Here is a 19,513-nt window from a genome sequence, read left to right on the forward strand (position 1 = left end):
TTCGGTTCGGTTCGGTTTTTGCATAATAAAATTATAACCAAACGGTTATATTTTTCGGTTTATTCGGTTCGGTTTTAGATCGGTTCGGTTCGGTTATGATATATTTTTTTAAAAAACATTATTAATCCTACATAAATTTCAAAATATCTATTTAAATAAATGCACAAAATGATTAATCATGTAAAATAAAATTATAAAAAAATCTAAAAACTTCAATAATTAGGATAAAAATTAAAAACATTACATTTTATGGTTTATTGAGTGAAATATATAAGGTTAAAAGTGAAGTATAAAAAAATAATACTAATAATAATGAGGATAAAAATTAAAATATTAAAAAAACTCAATAACCGTTCGGTTAACCGCGGTTATTCGGTTATTAACCGAACCGAACCGAACCCGAACGGTTATTCAACTTCCTCAACCGTTCGGTTATTCGGTTAATAACCGAAATGGCCACCCCTAATCAAGGCCCTTCCATTAAAGCAGAAAGCAAAAACAAAAGCTAATTGCACACAGCAATTCGTCACGGAGGATAATAAAAACCAAAAAAAAATGGAGAAAATGGCAGAACTGAAATTAAGCGGAGAAAGTTGAGCCTTTTTGTATGGCTCTCTTTTTTCCTTGGGGAAGGTATCGATCAATCTGAACCGTTCAATCAGTAGAAACAAATATGTGCCGTTGATCTTAGTGTCGGGAATCGGGTCTTAGTTCCCGAAAAGGGGAGGGTTGTCTGTGGATAGTAAATCTTCGTTTTTACCCTCACCTTTTTACGACTAATACACAACTCCCATTAAATTAACCTTTTCGAATCGTGTAAATTGTCAAGTTCAACCACAATGTAACATCCACTACTTCAATTTTTTTCCTTCTTTCATTTCAATTTTAGATTTAATATTATAAATTATTCGTTGCTATATAAATCACTAAACAAAAGCATTAAAACTTTCGTACAGGACAATGTAAATTAAGAAAGGAAGGGTAAAAGTGGAAATGAAAAGGAAAGAGAAGATGGGAATGTGGAAAGGAGAGGGGACAGGAAAGCGGCATTCCAAATCGGTTTGTCGGGAAGTGACTACGACATCCAACCTCCTCCACTTTATTATTTTATTATTTTCGTATTTATCACTTAAACCAATATTAACTTGATAATTACTCTAAACCCGTTTTTATCTAATTCCATAATTGCCCTCAAGATGATTGCCCGACCAATACAAGGCGTACTGAACCGTGGTTAACCGACAGTGACATTAGTTTATAGGATTTGATTATTTATTTTATTTGTGAGGTAAATAAAATAAATAACAGTCGGGATAAAAATATCGATTGGGGGGGAGGGGCATAATTATAAGGGGGGGTGAAAATGGGTTCGATTACAAAGACGCATGGGTGACAAAAATATGACCGTTGGATCTTCGGTGGACGACCTCTGTCCGTCCATCATGACTTCTCTGACGGGTTCTCATCATTACTATTACTCCGTATGATTTCTTTATTGTCGTCTCTAAAATATATGCTAATTATTTTAACCCAACGAAAACTAATTTTATTTTCGAAATCAGATAGGAATCCATCCATATCACTAGCAAAAACTGCGTACAAATTTTAATATCGATAATCATTTATGGGTATTTATAAGTGTAAAAATAAATTACAGAAGAAAAAAAACAAATCAGCCGCTGACGGTGGATTAGGAAAAGTGAAAATATAGTAAATTTAAATAAATTGTCATAATAATAATGATATAATACATATAAATAATTCATTAACGGGAGAAAAAAATAAACAGACAGCGGATCGGGTAACTTTTTGCTTTTGCCACGACAATGGGCCCACGTTGCTTTTTGTCCTTCACGCTTATTTTAGTTAGTCTTTGGTCAAATGTGACTAATCAAACACCAAATGATAAATTTCACAAACTAATATTTAGGCCCATTTTGTTTGGGCTTTAATTTAATAGCAGCTAGACATTGGGCCAGGCCATTACCCGTTTACGGAAACCCAGTGAGTCGCAATTGTTCGTGGCCTAATAAAAATCTCATACTCATTAATCATCATTAATTACATTAATCATAGTTTCCGCGACAAAGCTAAGCTTAAGCGAAAACCGCAATAGATCCAATCAATTCAGAGGCATAGCTTAGCCTCAGTCTCTTTATGATTCGGCCGTACACTGTTTTGCCACCGTCTCCTCCTCCTCTCTTGCGAGCAAGGCCTGACCGAACTTTCTTCTGATCATCTTTTCCTTCGGACATCTCCATGCCTTCCACGTCGACCCTCTTGTCCCCTTGCGTCTTATCCTCCGGTGGAATCTGTAAAAACCTCGGGATATAAGCCCCCAATGCAAAGAATTTAACTTCACTGAAAAAACCATGGACTAGAGCTTTACCTGACTGCAACTGGCGCGGGCATGTTCCAGTTCGGTTTCTCCATATCTCTCGACAAATTTGGCGATGTATGCCGCCCATATGTCATTCACGAGAGGATACTCGAAGATCTCGACACCTCTTTCGTACATCTTGAACGCGTCTTCGGAGCTGCCGTTTTGCTCGAGGAGGGAAGCGTATTTCAGAATGGTCTGAGGCGTGGCTGTTCCTAAATCCAACATCCTCTCATACATCGCTCTTGTCGAATCCGGCGATCCAAGACTCTCCTCCAGGTCGGCGTAAAACGCCCAGAGCCTCGGGGATTTGTGCAGATTCATCTGGGCCGGTCCGCTCCCATCGGCAGCGGCTTGTGCGGAAGTGCACCGCCTCATTAGATCCAACGCCTCTTGGGGATTCTCGTGCCTCAGCTCCATCTCGGCCCACTCGCACCATACGCTGGTCAGATGATCCACGTTTCTGTACTTCACTCGGACCGCCTTCTCGAAGATCCTTCTTGCATTGGCCAGGTCTCTCTGGTTCTCATACAGCTTTGCAAGAGCGACCCATAAAGACTGAAGCTCCCCGCCATCGTCGTGCAGGCGAATTCCTTCCGATATCCTTCTCCCGAGTTCTCTCACCGACCGGGAAATATCATCTTCATACTCTGCATCGCCTGTATCGTCGTCATCGCAGCAAAAAGAATTCCAAAGATTCTTTTCCTGGTAAGACAGCTCGTCTTCAGTGAGACACATCTCACTCTCACCACATATCGTCATGTCAAGCTACGGCGCCCAAACCCTAACCGGAGAGAAATAAACCTAATTTCAACCGAAATCGAAATGGGTACCTGAGATTCAAGAAATTTGTCCGACAAACCGGTGGAATCTTGCTAAAGCCTCTTAGAATTCGAGGAGAGATTAACGAAAATTGATCCTAGGTATAGCCCGGAGCTTCTTGTGAGCGGAGAAACGAAGAAGACGCAGATGAAGGGATAAATTTGTCTTATTTATAGTTCAGAGAATTCTACACAATAAATAGAAAATCACAGAAATAAAGAAAAGGTAATAACTAAAATTAAGGAAAATAAATAAATATGCACACAAAGAAAAGGAAAATGTACAAATATAAAAATGGAAACAATGAGGGCAAAGTGGGGAGTAATGGATGTCGAGAAGATCTGATGCATGTTGCCGTTGAAGATGTTTGGGCCACAAAACCATTTGATGATAATGGGCCCAAGGCCCACGACCATGCTTGATCGATCAACGTATCTTTATTCTCTAACAAAGCCGACCGCAAAAATCGTTAGATGCTTAATCACGATACCGAAATAGCAGTAAAAAATAGAAATTACATCTTATAATGGGCCGGGGAAAATGAAAATTTTGTTAGAAAAGGAAATATTCCATCGAAATCGCTCCGGAGATCCGCCCATTAATACATTCTTCCTCCAACCCCAGTAATTTTTTTTTTTTTTTTTACAATTCGAATAATACACTGTATTGTTTTTCCTTAAATTCAACAATACAATTGTCGTTTTTTTTTGTCGTGTAACAATAAGTTGGAATACGAACCATAACGGGAAGCAGGCTTCATATGGGGAATGGGTTTCGTAGACACATGACTCGTAGGACCCTCAAATTTATGACTGTGGACCTATTCATGACCACTCACACAAATACATACATACATATACATATATATATATACGGACACACGTTTACATATACCATTTTGTAAAGTTTTTATTTTACAGCTATATATTATATATGGGACCTGTATATATTTATTATGTCATACACAAGGATATACACTGTAACCCATCTCCCTAGCTCAGAAAGTGAGGTCCACTTGCGAATTTTTGTTTTTTGTCGTTGATTTGTTTGCCGTCGATCTTGCAAGAGTTTTTTTATTTTTGGTAAAAAAAATAAAATATTGCAAGAGTTGGTCTTAGTCTTATCAAGGTGGATTTTGTATACAACCAATAAAATCCCTCTTTGTTATTTCACGCATGCATTAAATAATTTTTTTTTAAAGTTTGCTCCTTTGTGTATTTGTTAAAATTGCTGACTAAACAAATCATCGACGTCGTTGGATTTTTATATATATATATATAAAAAAAAGATATTTTGTGGATCATGATGTTAACACAAGTGATAAATTTTGCTTCTTACTCATGACCATTGCTTAAAAAAAACAATCAGGAACAACATAAATTAGCTAGCACATCTATATACAAATCCTTAGTTTTATATTATAAATTACACATATATAGAATACCCATGTGGGGATATATGTACAGAGCGGCGACGGCTATGAACAGGTGAAGTCAAAGCTAGAAAAACCAAAGTTGTTGTTCAAAGATAACGATGAACCCGACCAAATTTAATAATAATAATAATATATATATATATATATATATAGATTGTATATTGTTCAATTTGAATTGTATTTAATAAAGCGCCTCCAGAAGCTGTCCATGGATAACACTTAAATCCATTAATGTACGGAATATTCCAAAGAGAAGGAGATCGATGAAGAAGGATATATATGACATTGGCTAGGTCCTGTCCGGAGATCGATGGGGACATAATTATCGTTTTGTTCCTAAGTCAGAACCGAAGTAAAGAGTGTTTTCAAATTCGAGTTCCACACGGCAACTATTTTTTTTTTCCTCGTTAGATTTCCTTAGCCGTCGCCAAATCTTGATTTCGATATTTTGCAAGTTAAAAGGGTATACTCCCCCATGTGATAACTTTGATTATAAGTATTGACTTGTTTATGACATGCAATCCTGTCTAGATATTCTCGGATATGTTGCTTATAATTCATAAATGCGTTCAAACACGTCAAATACTTTAAAATATGCATTATATTACAATAAACATTATAATTGTATCGGGTTCTTCAATTTATATATTTTTAAAAATTCCGGGTTCAATATTTGTCCTTTAGGATCTCAAAAGGGCAAAAGGCCCCAAGACCCAACCCCTGTCTGTCAAGGTGCAGTTTCGTATTTTGACCTCAACGAATGTGCCCTAATTATGATGAGAGACGTTTTCTTCTCTGGCATCATGGTTGTAAATAAAAACTACTACAGTCCGTCGCATATGATAAGCATTGAAAATATTAATTCGTAATGGAAATTAAATCTATATAGTAAAATGTATAAGATATACTAAAAAAATCATGAAAAAATCATAATAAGCTAATGAAGCGGGGTGCATGCATGCACATGGCTTTTCATGCCACGGGCATTAACTGTGGGAGATGTTCTCTACGTACAGTTGCCCCCAACATCTAAGGTCGAAAATCGAAAAGTTCCATTCTTTGACGCAATGTGTTTCATGTTTATCCGATTTCCCATTTCGTAACCTAGAACTCTCTCTCACTCTACGATTTTTTTAATCATTATAAATTATAATCCCCCAAAGTCAATTCCATGTTTACGAATGAAGATGTAATATGTTAAAATATCATAACGAGCATATTGATGTATATCTATATATATATATATATGCATATAAGAATATATATATGTTGTTTTATTTAGGCGTTTGGGGTCTTTCTTATTCTTTTTAGTCTCGCATCGGATTTGCCTAACCCTTTAGCTCTTTTTTTATTAGTTAAATTCAGATTATAGATAGATAATACAAACGGCATGTCCCGCAACAATTTGATTAGAAAGATTTACTTTACGTGTTTTTGTGAATAAAAATAGGTGCGGGTGTGTCGCACGTGTGAATTTACCGGAGATGGAATATTTTACCGAAGGATAGTAATAAAAGAATATGAATTTCCCGTGCCCACTAATAATTATTCACAGCCCAATGTAAAGAGTTGAAAAATGATGAAAAAATGGTGGGGGCCACAAAAAAAGATGTGGGGATGCGGTGAGGCCGTGAGGGGTCGACGGTGCTCAATTTCATATTAAATTTAGAAAAATAAAATTTTAAAAAATTTAATGATTTTAATTTTTTTAAAAAAAAGGGACATAAAAGAGAGAAGTAGTTCAACGAGATCGTGGAGCACAAGACAAAAACCAACCATGGGGGAAGAGACCAAACTCGTACGTCTCAGTACATTTTCGATGCGTGCCTCTTTTTCATCATGGTCCCGTCGGTCCAAATCCTACGTGCGTTTACACCCACCCTACTATTATTATAGTTACGTATATGTGCCGTGTATATGTGTAATGATATATATCTCAGTCGAAGTAAGTGAGAAAATCCGGATAACACAGTGGTTCACTAGTCGGAGGTTGAATTCTTTTGATGTACTTCATGGATCCGCACGTGATTTTGAGTTCCCTTTTTTAAAATTTTAGTTACGAGCGAGTCCATATATAATGTTTCAAAACATCACTTAATCTCCTAATTCATATATGTGTTCATATATATATATATATATATATATACAAATAAAAAAAATTATGTATGTGTTTATATAGGCTTGCACGTTTTTGTGAATTTTTAGAAGGAAAAGGCAAAGAATCAATGATTTCAGCGAGCAAAGATAACTTATTTAAGTTTAAAGTTGTGTGTATTATTTTAATATTCAATTGGAGCGGAGTCATAAAACGTTCCGAGAGACTAATGATGAGCTTATTATTGACAAGGGCATTACGAGTGCAATTAGAGGCAGCTAAACATGATTAGAGGAGGGATTTGAGAGGATTTAAAGATGTGGGCCAATGTGTTCTCCGTACGGTGCCTCAGGCAACAGGACAACCTTTCCACGTACCCTTTCCACTCACCTGCCCTTTTTTATTTTGCCCCAAAATTTTTTAAAATTTTTTATTTAACGAATTTACCCGAAAAAATATATGTTTTTCTCGTATTTAACGACTGGTGAAAAAATATATAATCCTCCGGGGTTAATTCTTCTGCATAAAAAAAAGTCAATTTCAAATATATTCGGAAAAATAAAAAAGCAGTGGGAAAAGACAACTTTATGGACAGCATATTTGCTTTTTGTAATGGATTACTTCTTACAGTTGTAATTTTAAAATAATTTTTTTTATAAAATATTCCATAATTTTCTTTTATAAATGAACACTCCCTCCCCGTCCTGTCTTCCCCAGCACTAAACCCCTCTCCTCTCTCTCATACACATGGTAGAAGAAGATCGGCCCTCAATCTCAGCCGTCGATCCTCCCACAACATCGCCGTCGATAATCTCAGCCGTCTATTCATCCTCCGGAGATGGAGAGCACACAGGATTTCTCGCCTCCGCACGTGGACGCGTCTCGGCCATCGCTAGGGTTTCCACTAGGCACGGCACTCCTCCTCGTCATCATCTTCAGCCTCTCCGGCATCTTCTCCTGCTGTTACCACTGGGATAAACACCGTTCCCTCCGCCGCTCCTTGTCCGCCGCCGCCGCTGGTCATCCATCCGCCGGCGACATCGAGTCCTCTCCGTCGAAGCCTAAACCTCCCTTCTCGGTAACTTTCCCTCTCTCTCCCTGCAATGCTCTAACGGAATCGTCCATTTTCCAATTTATCGACCTCGATTTTGAATTAATTACGGTTTTGCCCCTCTGGTTGTTTTTTTGAAAATGATAAGCGCTTTGCGCGTGATTTCCTGAAATTTAAGTAAATAAACGTCAAGTAAACATAAACAAGGGTTGATTTAAAATTTAATTCTGGATCTCTTGCGACTTGCTTACTAAGTATCGACGGGATTAGTTGCTTTTTGCTTTGTAGATTCAGGATTAATCGAGGAATTAATCGGATTAAGAATGTGATTAACAGGATGAGAAGAAAAACCAGAGCATGAGCGTGCCGGTGTTGATGCCAGGAGATGATACACCAAAGTTCATAGCGTTGCCGTGTCCATGCGAGCCGCCGAGGCCCGAAAAGCTCACAGCCGATATCCAGAATCCGCCGCCGCCGCCGCCTCCGGTTAAACCGTCGCGTTTTCCGCTTCCCTTGTATTGATTTTTTTTTTCTTAACTAGGATATCAAATTTCAAATTCACCATTTTGCTGTACATAAAGTTAGGGTCCAATATTTTACATAATTTTATGCAGTAACTAGTAATTTACAGTGCATGCCACGTGAAAAAGGGTTCAGATTTGATTAAAAAAAAAAAAGACGAAAATTAATAAGATAGAGTATAACTAATTACGGACATCTCGAGATTTGTAGGAATCGCACCAAAAATAGTTTATTGGAAATCATGAAACAATTATTTATGTTGGTGCCATAATACCCAAAAAGGCTAATTAACCGATATCAGGTAAAACATGATGCCACATTTCTTAGCCTAATTGGAAGACCGCCCCTTTCATATCAAATCATATTACTTATACAGCTCCAAATTATTGCAATCTTAAGCATTACAGAAGTGGAAATTGTTGGAAGCATCATAAATGCTATGAATTTTTTATTTTTAAAAATAATTTAAAACGTAATTATCACGGGATACTATGTTTAGACGGTAGTTATCATGTGTCGATTGGAAAGCTCCCGTTAATTGCGATGGCACAACACGACATCATACAGGGAACTCAACTCATGGGTCCCATACATTATGAAATTAAATTAAAATAAAAATTAAAAAAAAAGGGAGAGAGAGAGAGAGAGAGAGAGAATAAATGCGAATTGGGACCCCCTAAATAGAAAGGCTTTAGAATTTTGGTACCAAAGTTTTCCAATCAGAAATAATTTTGACGTCACCGGCAAGGCGGGTAGTGCTCCAACACGTACTTCCACTCCAACTAAAACAATCAACTTCATGACCTAATTTCACTGTTCACGTTTTTTTTTATTATTTAATTATTCGTACATTCTACGAATTAGATTTCTCAAATCACTTTATGTGACTGGCTATTTATTATGATATTAAACTAATTAAAATTTAAAATCCCCGAATCAGTTTGGAACAGACACACCCCTTTGGTTGCATGCAATGCAAGTCCAGTAATATGAATAAAAATTTTATGTTTTTTTTTTTTGTATAAATTTATGTCTGTTTGTGGTGAGAATCATGAAAGAAACTTGCCAATGAAAAGAAAACAAAAGAATTGCATTAAAAATAGATGTAAACTACGAGAAACGAAAATATTAGAGAATTTATGAATTTAGATCATTTGCATAACCGTTTTATAAATATAAGAAAATACAATTATTCATATGCAAATCTTTAAAACAAAATGCATGCGAGCAAAAGAATATTACGGAGAAAACTCGAAAACATCGTCATTTTAAATATCTCTGCTCCAAACATTTTCTCTCGTTTTGATGATTTCTATAGATTCCAACTTTTTTCCGTGATTAATTTCTTAAAATCCCTACAAAAGAAAGTGATTTTTTAAAGATCGCAATTTTTCTTCTGCCTTTTATTTTTTTTAAAGAGAAAATAAAGTAAAAGCTTTCCAAGATAATGCACTTTTTTTTTAAGGCAATTGCGTCATACAGTACAAGGAAATTGTACTGCTTCATTTTGATGACGTCATCTGTATCTGCCTCGTTGGTTCCTCTGTGATTGGGATTTTCAGGAATGCAATGGAAATGTCGATTCTGAATGTAATTGGATTTATTTATTATAAGTAGTTACTGTAGTAAAAGTACAACTATATTTTATACGGTCGTATTTAAACGATTATTTTATCGTATAACTTATTTAGTTATTGGGGAGTTAACTTATGCAATGGCACCAAATACTTTTTTTTTATATTATGTGATTTGTCAGGGTGAAGATTCGAATCCGGGATGAAGCACTCTTTGCGCATATCCACTTAACGGTTGAGCCACCCACTCCTGACAATGGCACCAAATACTTCATCGACGTCTTATAGTGAAAATAAAACTTGAAGGCATGTGCAACTACCGCTGATACACCATGCACGTGGATATAAATATATTTGTCCTGTCGGTGAAATACACTCCTAATATTCCTTTTTTTTTTGTTTACGCAACAGAAAAATATAAAGATTTTCGTATTAATTAAAAATTCTAAAGAATATATACCTATATAGTTCTTATATTTTATATTTTAATAAAATTTCTAAAAATAAAAAATAAATGTGAGACAAATACTAATTTTATATCATTTTCAATTTTTTTGCGCTTTTCCTGAATTTTAAAATAATAACCACGTAGGAATATATTTAACAAAAATAATAATGAAAAGTGGTCTGTCATGTAAAAAGTACGGATGATAAGCAAGACAAGGGAGGGCCGGAGGAGCACATGGGTGGGATCGTGGAATATATATATATTAGGTGCTTTTTAAAATAAATTATTTTTGGAAATATGTTTTGTATTTCATTGCAATTCGCATACCTTTTCTTCCAAATAAAATATTTAGTTTAATTTAGTGTATAGAAACATTTACTCGCATGCAAATTTTAAAATACATAACTGAAGAACCTGAATTAGTGCACCGTAAAAATGTAGCTTTAATATTTGGTGTATGCGTGAGCGTGTGTATATATATGTATATATATATATATATATATATATATTATATATCGGAAGCTTTGAACTAGAGTATTTGACAAATTATTAATTTTCTGCAAAGAAGGTAATGAATTATTAATCAGAAACCGAAGACGAACGTTAATATATTTTGTTTAAATAAATATTGTTCGAAATTGTATATTCAAAGTATGAACAATCTTATACGATCGAAGAACAAAAACCCAGACCAGTCGATGTGATCCCAGTACGAATCATGTATATAATATAAGGATGATTTAATGTAATTAAGGGAAAAATGATATATTCTACCAAGCCCATTATTAAACATTATTCAACGAATTGAAACATTTTGATTTACCCATTTCTCTCATCTTATTGATTTTCAATGTGACATGTGATTTATATGAATGGATTATTAAGATAAATGAAGAATTAGTTCGATTGTAATCGAAGCCCATTGGACCATTTTTATATCCTATGATGGGTCCATTTCATTTTTCAGCCCTCATTGTCATATGTTCAAACAAAAAGAAATCGAATCGATTCACGTGCTTTTCAGAAAAATGATTCTCTAGTCCTTTTTCTGTCATCTGGTTGACTAATCTGAACGAGTGGTCACACACCTCTGAATCATTCAGAGGGTCCCCCTCAACCAATCGCCTGCCTGGCATTTATTTTACACCGTCACGGACCCGTCGAAAACGACACGGCGCCGTCGCCGTTATCTCTAGATCTCGCGCAAGTGTTTGGGCCATTTTTATATTTTTGGGCATCCATTGGGCCGGTCCTGGGCTTTTGAAAACCTCTGAATCATTCAGAGAATCCCGCCATTGCAGCCTGGCATTTACACCGTCTCGGACTCACGGATCCGTCAATAACGACGCCGTCGCCGTTATCCCTAGATCTCGCGCGGGTGTTTGGGCCATTTTTATATTTTTGGGCATCTATTGGGCCGAATCTGGGCTTTTGAAAATTTTGTTGTCCTTTTCTCTACGGTAAAATGTGTTTACTGTTAAAGGTTGATGGGAGTAAAAGAAGTAATTAAACATTATTATTTGTCAAATCTTATGATTAATATTTAAAGTGTAATGATTAGATACAGATATCGATGTGACTCAATGGATTAGAGACAACCGGTCACTGTCATTTACAACCCCATTTTCAATTATTGGGTCTATTATTCCCCTGAACTTTTTTTGCATTACCCTCTGATTTATCAAAATAAAGACACCATTCAATACATTCATTGGAATCATTGCAATTAGGGGTATAATTATTACAACGGCCAAAATATAATCCTCTCTCCAAATTTTTTTAAGAATTCACAAAAATTTTTTAAAAAAGGAAAATTTTATTTTTATTATTTTATTGTTTTCATGAGGACGACAACAACAACAAAAAAAACTTCTACAAGCATCTTCCTCCGTATCCTGCATTCCTGAACAACGCTTGCTTTACATCCTCCGATCTCATCAAATCCCTCTCCTCGGCAACCTTACACACGAACACGGACAACCCATTAAGTCGAATCTTGTTGCTTAGAGATACAATTGAAACCGATACATATGATATATATATATATACACGCACACACACACAGCATTCGTGTGAGAGAGGTGTATATGTATGTATATGTGTATATGTATATACCTCGGAGCAAGAAGCCTGCATTGAGAAATCACCGAAGCAACTTATAACGCAGTGTTGAATCTCCAAGCCCATATTTTCCAATGTATTAACTGTTGAAAGAATCAACCCTGGTTTGGGCGAGCAGCATATATCAACTCTTGTATTTGTTTCCCTCCTTTCTACCTCAAACTGCAAAAAAAAATAAATAAATAAATAAAAAAATCAATCCAACCATAGGATAGGGGTGTTTTTGTAACAAACATAAATACAGGGACTAATATGTAAAAATACCAAAAGAAAGAGGGGTAGGACTTGTTTGTTTTACCTTTGGGGAGTTTCTGACCATAGATTCGTTTGCATTGAGGGCATTGAGATCAGCGAAGAGCTTGGAATCATCATCATGAGAACTGCCAAGCTCTTGTTCCTCTTCCTGCAACTTGTTTATCTTGTCCAAAAGCTCCTTCATGTAATCTATGGCATCTCCCAAGATTGATGTCCTGTCCATCTGTTTTTTTTTTCAATTTCATATTATTATTTTTAATATTAAAAATACCCACTTTTTATTTCCCAGTTTCAGTACATATACTAATCACTTACCATATATATGCAGATGCAGATTCCCAAAAAGAAATTGTTTTTTTAAATAAACAGTACTGATGGGGTTGGTTCACACAAGAGAGAACAAACACGTAACGTCAAACCCATAAAGTTTTTATTTTATTTTATCAATAATAAACGGATCTTATGAAAACCCAAATCAGGTTTTTTATAACCATGCAAAAGAATCTTTGATTCCGACCAAACATATGAAACACTGAAACAGAGTGGAATTAAACGAGAAATTGAATCAAACCGCAGAATCTTTGAAGTTACCTTGCTGATCTTGGGGACAATGGATCGGAGCATGGAGAGTCGGTCGTTCAATCTCTTCCTCCTCCGCCTCTCCGCCATTAGATTCTTCGAAGGTTGTCCCTCGAGCTTCTTGCTCTTGCTGTTCTTCTTGTTCGTCTCTCCTCCTCCGCAGTACCCGACACTGAAGCTCCTGCTCTCCTCCATCAATGGCGACGAATACGTCGTGCTGTTGTTGATGACGTTGTTGTTCTCTTCTTGATGAGCCTGCGCGAGGATCAACGGAGGCGAAGACGAAGTCGACTCCATCATCTCTTGCAAAGCTTCGAGAAGATGGTAGTCAAAGCCGGAAACTTGCGGCGGCGGAGGAGACGGCGGCGGCTGATGCAGCAGCGGCGGCGGGAGAGGCGGAGAGATGAGATCCATGAGGGAAGAGGAATGGATGGTAGCGTCGTCGTCGTTGAAGCAATAGTAATCGAAGTTACAGGAGTTCGTGAAGAATTGATCGGTGGTGGTGAATCCGCCATTGTTGACGAGGTTGCTGGTATTTGCCCAAATGCTGTTCTCTGTTCTTCTCTGAGCAAGAAGCTCTTCCAATACACTCATTTGCGTTAGTTCCATTCTCTCTCTCTCTTTTTTTTTTCTTCTCTATGTGGAGGAAGAGAGTGTGACTTCTGATAAACAGGAAATATGTTGTAACTTCTAAGATGAAGTGTTATATATATATATATATATATGCAAAGATGTGTGTATAGGTAAAAAAGATTCCCTTTAATTTTTAATGTTAATTTATTAATTACGGGCTTTGCAGTGTTAGCTATTTCATGACTTATGATGATGAATATATAAAACCTAAGTAAAATCTTTTGGTCATGACGTTTAGATGCATGTAGACAATCCAATAGGGAACTATATATATATATATATATATAATATATATGTATATAAGATAATTATAATCCCTCAGACGAATTAGAAGTTTCATTATATTAATTATTACGTAATTAATTCCCCTCTCCAACTACCAAAATGGTTTGACCCACAAATTATTTCCCAACGAAAATGTATGAACATGATATTTTTGGCCTCTTGCTTTGTCATCCTCTTTTCCATTTTGATTTTTTTTTATTGTACTGCCCACCGGTGGGTTTAGCTAAATATAGAATTAAGAAAAAAAAAGGTTATTGCATTTTGCAGATATTATATATATCGTACCAAAGACAAACGTGCATTATGTAAATTCTGTATGGATCTTGATATCAGAATCAATTGAAAATTTCAACTGGACCCATAAATTAAGGTGTTCTAATGCATAGGCCGTGGAAAATATTTGCCATAATCCCCGTTTTGTCTACGTTTGACATCGACGTTTATATTATTTACACCTTCGTGTTTTTTCTTCCAAAAAATCCCACATTATTTATTGTATAACAACTCTTTGGAAACTATAATTGTTATACTTTGTACTATCAATTTTCAGCCAATGACGAAATTGAGATAGTTAATCTATTCGTGGAAAAAAAAAGATGAATGATATATATTTGGTTTGATCTTTGATTCGAGACATCGGATTATCCAAAAAATGTAACATAATTCGACTAAAAATGCAGATTAATGAGGTTATCATGTCATATATTGCATATTTTTCACTTGATATATATATATATATATTTCTAAATTGTCTTCCTCTATGGAAATGTCTAAATCCACTAAGCAATTTATACGTACGTTTTTTTTTTCAGTAGAGTGTATAATTGGTTAGGGTATGAAAATAAAGGGACTTCACAGATATAAAGAAAAAAGTGGAAGTACGGATTTGGAAGATGTGAAAACAAAACATAGAGAAAGAAAAGGAATATGATGCATATATATGTATGTATGTATGTATGTATGTATGTATGTATGTATGTATGTATGTATGTATATGCCTAGAATGTAGGCATTTCGTAATTTTATTTTGCATGAGCATGCATGTGAACTTGTTGCTACAGCTTCAGTGCCATTCTCATATAATAAAACTGTAAATGTAAATAAAATAAATGAGTGAGCACATGGCCAGAGAACCCCAATTCACACAAACAAACAAAGTCTTTTCCCCCCCCCCCCCAAATATATACATGTGTGTGTATAGATATATCATGGTAGCATGCGCATGCACATCGTAAAATACATACATGTCTGTCTATGCACGCGATATAAGATGTCCCATAGGCATAGGCTACGTATACGAACACAACCATGCACACATATACAAGCGTGCCATGTATGTGAATGATATATATATAGTGTAGAGAAAAGATGAGGAAGAGCTGTTTGGATAAACCCACTTTCACATATATTCAATAATCAAGTTTAACAAAGCAACATGGGGCATATATATGTATACACACACCGCGCATGTGCATATATATGTGTGTGTGTGTAGAGGTAGAGATATAGATGTAAAGAGAGGAAGGACTGACAGGTCTTAAGGGATCTGTCAAAGTAAATTTTGTTGTTATTGAAGCTGTGAAATGCGTGTGAGAGTCTGTGGGCACATTGATACAGTGTCATATGTCTCTCTAATTCCCCAAAGCTCAAGTCTCTCTCTCTCTCTCTCTCTCTTCTTATTGTTACAAAGTCTTATTACTCTCTTGTGCTTATGGTACCTTTTTATAAATGTTGCATGTGACTGACCCAATATGCACATAAAATTTTGAAGCTCATCTTCTTCATTTGGGGGATTATGAACCTGTGCTCTCTCTCTCTCTCTCTCCATCTCTCTCTCGGCTTATTTAGGTTCCTTGATTTCCAAGTACAGAAAACAACGCGCATGGGTGATGGCTGCTTCGTATTGTTTATTCATAATACACGTTCTAAAAGCACCCCATAAAATGACAAGTCGATTTTCAAAGGACTTAGAAGCTAAACCTAATAGAAACAAATGGAAATGCAATGGAGTGGAGATTATCCATGTACGAATAATTTTGGTGTGGTTTTCGTGGCGGGGTTTTTTATTTTTATTTGTTTACGATTAAAACCCATTAATCACAAAAAACGCAATAGCATGACAAAAAAAAAAAAGAGATAAAGATTAAATAAATTAATTAATTAATCGAGCTGATGTGACGAAAATAATACACGGTTCTCAAGGTGAACGTAAAAAGGACAAAGAGAGCAGGAGAAGACCACGTGAATATTCTCAATATCGTTACACGTGGCGCATTCCAAAGCTTCCACGTGTCCATGTGACAAACGAGCGACCACGCATCTTTTTCCATATGCGCCAAATGTTTTCCAACAAACCAACCCCCGTCTCCGAGCTTTAGCTTAACCCGAAATTGTACATTTAATTGTATTTTATTAGGCTAATTTAAGAGTTAATCAACTTATAAAATGAGTGATTTAGAAAGGTATTTTATATTTATTTTTTCTGTTTGGGGAACAGTTACTTTGACTTGACAGATCAAATCGTAATCCAATGCGGTCTTCGCAAAAGGCATATACACTGGGTTTAAATTAATTGTAACCAGACATTATTTAAATGATTAAGGAATTATCTGTCTTGTTTTGATATATAAAAAAAGGAAGATTATGACAGCTCATAATTGATTCTCTGCTGTAATTTATTCGATGTCTCGTTTTAATTATCATCATTATGGTAGTGGATATATATAAAAAGTTTTTTGAATAGAATTTCGACCAAAATAATAATTATTTATTTTCATTAACAACAATATGTAGCTAGTAGTAATTATATTTATATAATGTATCATTCGTTTAAATAATATGATTCGAATATAGAGATAATATTGTATCATTTGTTATAAAAAAAATAATTTAAGTTTTTTGGTAATCACCAATCATGTGGGGAATCCAACTTGATAATATCAAACCTCAAGTTGCGAAAAACATGCGAACAGTACAGAAACTAGATCATTCTGAATTTAATAATTTATAATTTTATACGATTCGAATATCGTGGATCGGCACGAAATAATGTTAAAATTGCAATTAGACTTGGTAATGTATGATATTATTAAAAAAAAAAAACAGATAAAATTTTACGACAATTGAAAAACATAATATCACCAAACTGTGGAGAAGAGTGCAAAGGGCACCACACCAGCCATGTTACGAAGAAATTGTTAATATCTATAAAAGGGAAAATTCGGTTTGGGTTGTCGGCATAGTATATTTTGTACAATCTATATCATAATTATTTTTATTTTTTTTAGGAAAAATAAATAATTTTGGTACGTAAGTAAATTTTGTTTGCATTGCATGAAACCGGTAGACAGCCCATAGGATATACACATTCTCTCATCAAAACCGCTTTTCATTAACTTTGTCTGTTCCTTGTTTCTTCTTAATATTTATATTCCTCCAATTTTCTTTCTTTCGGGCCCCATTTGGACCCCCAAGGTTAAATTTTATATGTGTCTAAATCCATATATTAGAACGTAATATCATATAGGTGAACCATATAAAAAGCTATATTTGTGTGTGTGTTGGTTACAATAATTTTTAAGGATATCAAGTGCATCGCACCGAAATTTCATTTAACTTTTCTTCGTCGAGCAAACATATTATTATTATTATTATTATTATTATTATTATTATTATTATTATTATTATTATTATTATTATTATTATTATTATTATTATTATTATTATTATTATTATTATTATTATTATTATTGTTAAGATTTTAATTTTTCAAGATATCAGCGTCAATGCACTGCATGCAAAGCTAGCACGCAACAACGTCATTCACCTTCTACGTTTAACGTACAATACATATACATACTAATGGATGCACAAAATTGTTGGTAGCACGTGCTCGTACGTGTGCATATAGCCTATATATAAAGATCGTACGCACGCCGATTATATGAGAGTCACACACACACACACATATATATATATATATATATATATATATATGTTTGAAATGTGAACTTTTAGGGTTTGGGTTTGGTGACGAATGTAACGAGTGAACGATTATTACGAGCAAACATATTATTATTATTATTATTATTATTATTATTATTATTATTATTATTATTATTATTATTATTATTATTATTATTATTATTATTATTATTATTATTATTATTGTTAAGATTTTAATTTTTCAAGATATCAGCGTCAATGCACTGCATGCAAAGCTAGCACGCAACAACGTCATTCACCTTCTACGTTTAACGTACAATACATATACATACTAATGGATGCACAAAATTGTTGGTAGCACGTGCTCGTACGTGTGCATATAGCCTATATATAAAGATCGTACGCACGCCGATTATATGAGAGTCACACACACACACACATATATATATATATATATATATATATATATGTTTGAAATGTGAACTTTTAGGGTTTGGGTTTGGTGACGAATGTAACGAGTGAACGATAATTTTAAAAAATTCTATGATTCATTCAACTAGTATTAATCGCCAATTTTCTTGATCAATTCGTATTTGTTATAAAAAAATAAATAAAAAATATCCTTCGTCGATTGCTCTCGATATGTGATGAATGGCGTCTTTGGTTGCGTGTGTGTACACGAATGATATGTTTTCTATAGAATTGAAGGGTTATTATATATATATATTTTTGGAATGTTATATATACATATAACACAATAAATTGTGTTATAATTTGATGGAATGTTTTAATGATATTCTTCAAGAAAGCTTTAGCTTTTTGTTTACTTTTTTTTTTAGATAAGCGAATATCATATACCAAAATCTAAACTAATTTCGGAGTCAGAAATCAGCCATATGTTTTGAATTATACATTCTTTTTCCAAACTTGAAATTCGAACTCAGAGTGGAACATACATTTTGCATCACTATTTCACCGGTTCAACTATCAAAGTTTGGATCTTTCTGTTTGTTTACATATGAAGGCTCGCCTTTTAAGAAATCGAAAATCAATTTCCATACGATTGTTCTTAATTTCCAATAGAATCGATCATGCCGTAGCATAAAAGTCCCAGCCTTAATTATGACACCTAATTACAAATCGAGCTTTATTATATATGAAAACACAATCAGATTCAGTTAATTATGTCTCTTTTTGGATCTTTTCTTCTCTTTTTTTACCACAAAGTTTGTACGCTAATCACAAGTCAAACTATTGTTTTTACAAAATCATCCAATGATTTATTTCATTTTTAATCTTCATAATTCGTTAACTAATGCTTTTCTTAATTGGTTAAGGCCAGCTAGCAAATATATAAATGGTTGAGAT

General features: G+C 34.7%; 3 protein-coding genes across 3 annotated transcripts; 1 reads left to right on the forward strand and 2 right to left on the reverse strand.

The window, feature by feature from the left end:
- Positions 1-2,015: 2,015 nt before the first annotated feature.
- LOC104798482 (pre-mRNA-splicing factor SYF1-like) lies at positions 2,016-3,410 on the reverse strand. Its single transcript, XM_010520592.2, has 2 exons — positions 2,390-3,410; positions 2,016-2,312 (listed from the first exon to the last, which is right to left on the reverse strand). The coding sequence occupies exons 1-2, from the start codon at positions 3,140-3,142 to the stop codon at positions 2,097-2,099; spliced, it is 969 nt and encodes a 322-aa protein (XP_010518894.1). The 5' UTR covers positions 3,143-3,410; the 3' UTR covers positions 2,016-2,096.
- A 4,016-nt stretch (positions 3,411-7,426) lies between these two features.
- LOC104798483 (uncharacterized protein At5g65660-like) lies at positions 7,427-8,407 on the forward strand. The gene is made up of 2 exons (XM_010520605.1): positions 7,427-7,810; positions 8,120-8,407. Exons 1-2 carry the CDS (start codon positions 7,571-7,573, stop codon positions 8,303-8,305), a joined length of 426 nt encoding a protein of 141 aa, XP_010518907.1. The 5' UTR covers positions 7,427-7,570; the 3' UTR covers positions 8,306-8,407.
- Positions 8,408-12,062: 3,655 nt separating this feature from the next.
- On the reverse strand, positions 12,063-13,979 carry LOC104798493 (transcription factor bHLH93-like). Its single transcript, XM_010520617.2, has 4 exons — positions 13,295-13,979; positions 12,747-12,926; positions 12,443-12,610; positions 12,063-12,286 (listed from the first exon to the last, which is right to left on the reverse strand). The coding sequence occupies exons 1-4, from the start codon at positions 13,889-13,891 to the stop codon at positions 12,200-12,202; spliced, it is 1,032 nt and encodes a 343-aa protein (XP_010518919.1). The 5' UTR covers positions 13,892-13,979; the 3' UTR covers positions 12,063-12,199.
- Positions 13,980-19,513: the final 5,534 nt, after the last annotated feature.

This window comes from Tarenaya hassleriana, unplaced genomic scaffold, assembly GCF_000463585.1.
Source record: "Tarenaya hassleriana unplaced genomic scaffold, ASM46358v1 Cleome10, whole genome shotgun sequence".
In the NCBI taxonomy this organism is placed as follows: Eukaryota; Viridiplantae; Streptophyta; class Magnoliopsida; order Brassicales; family Cleomaceae; genus Tarenaya; species Tarenaya hassleriana.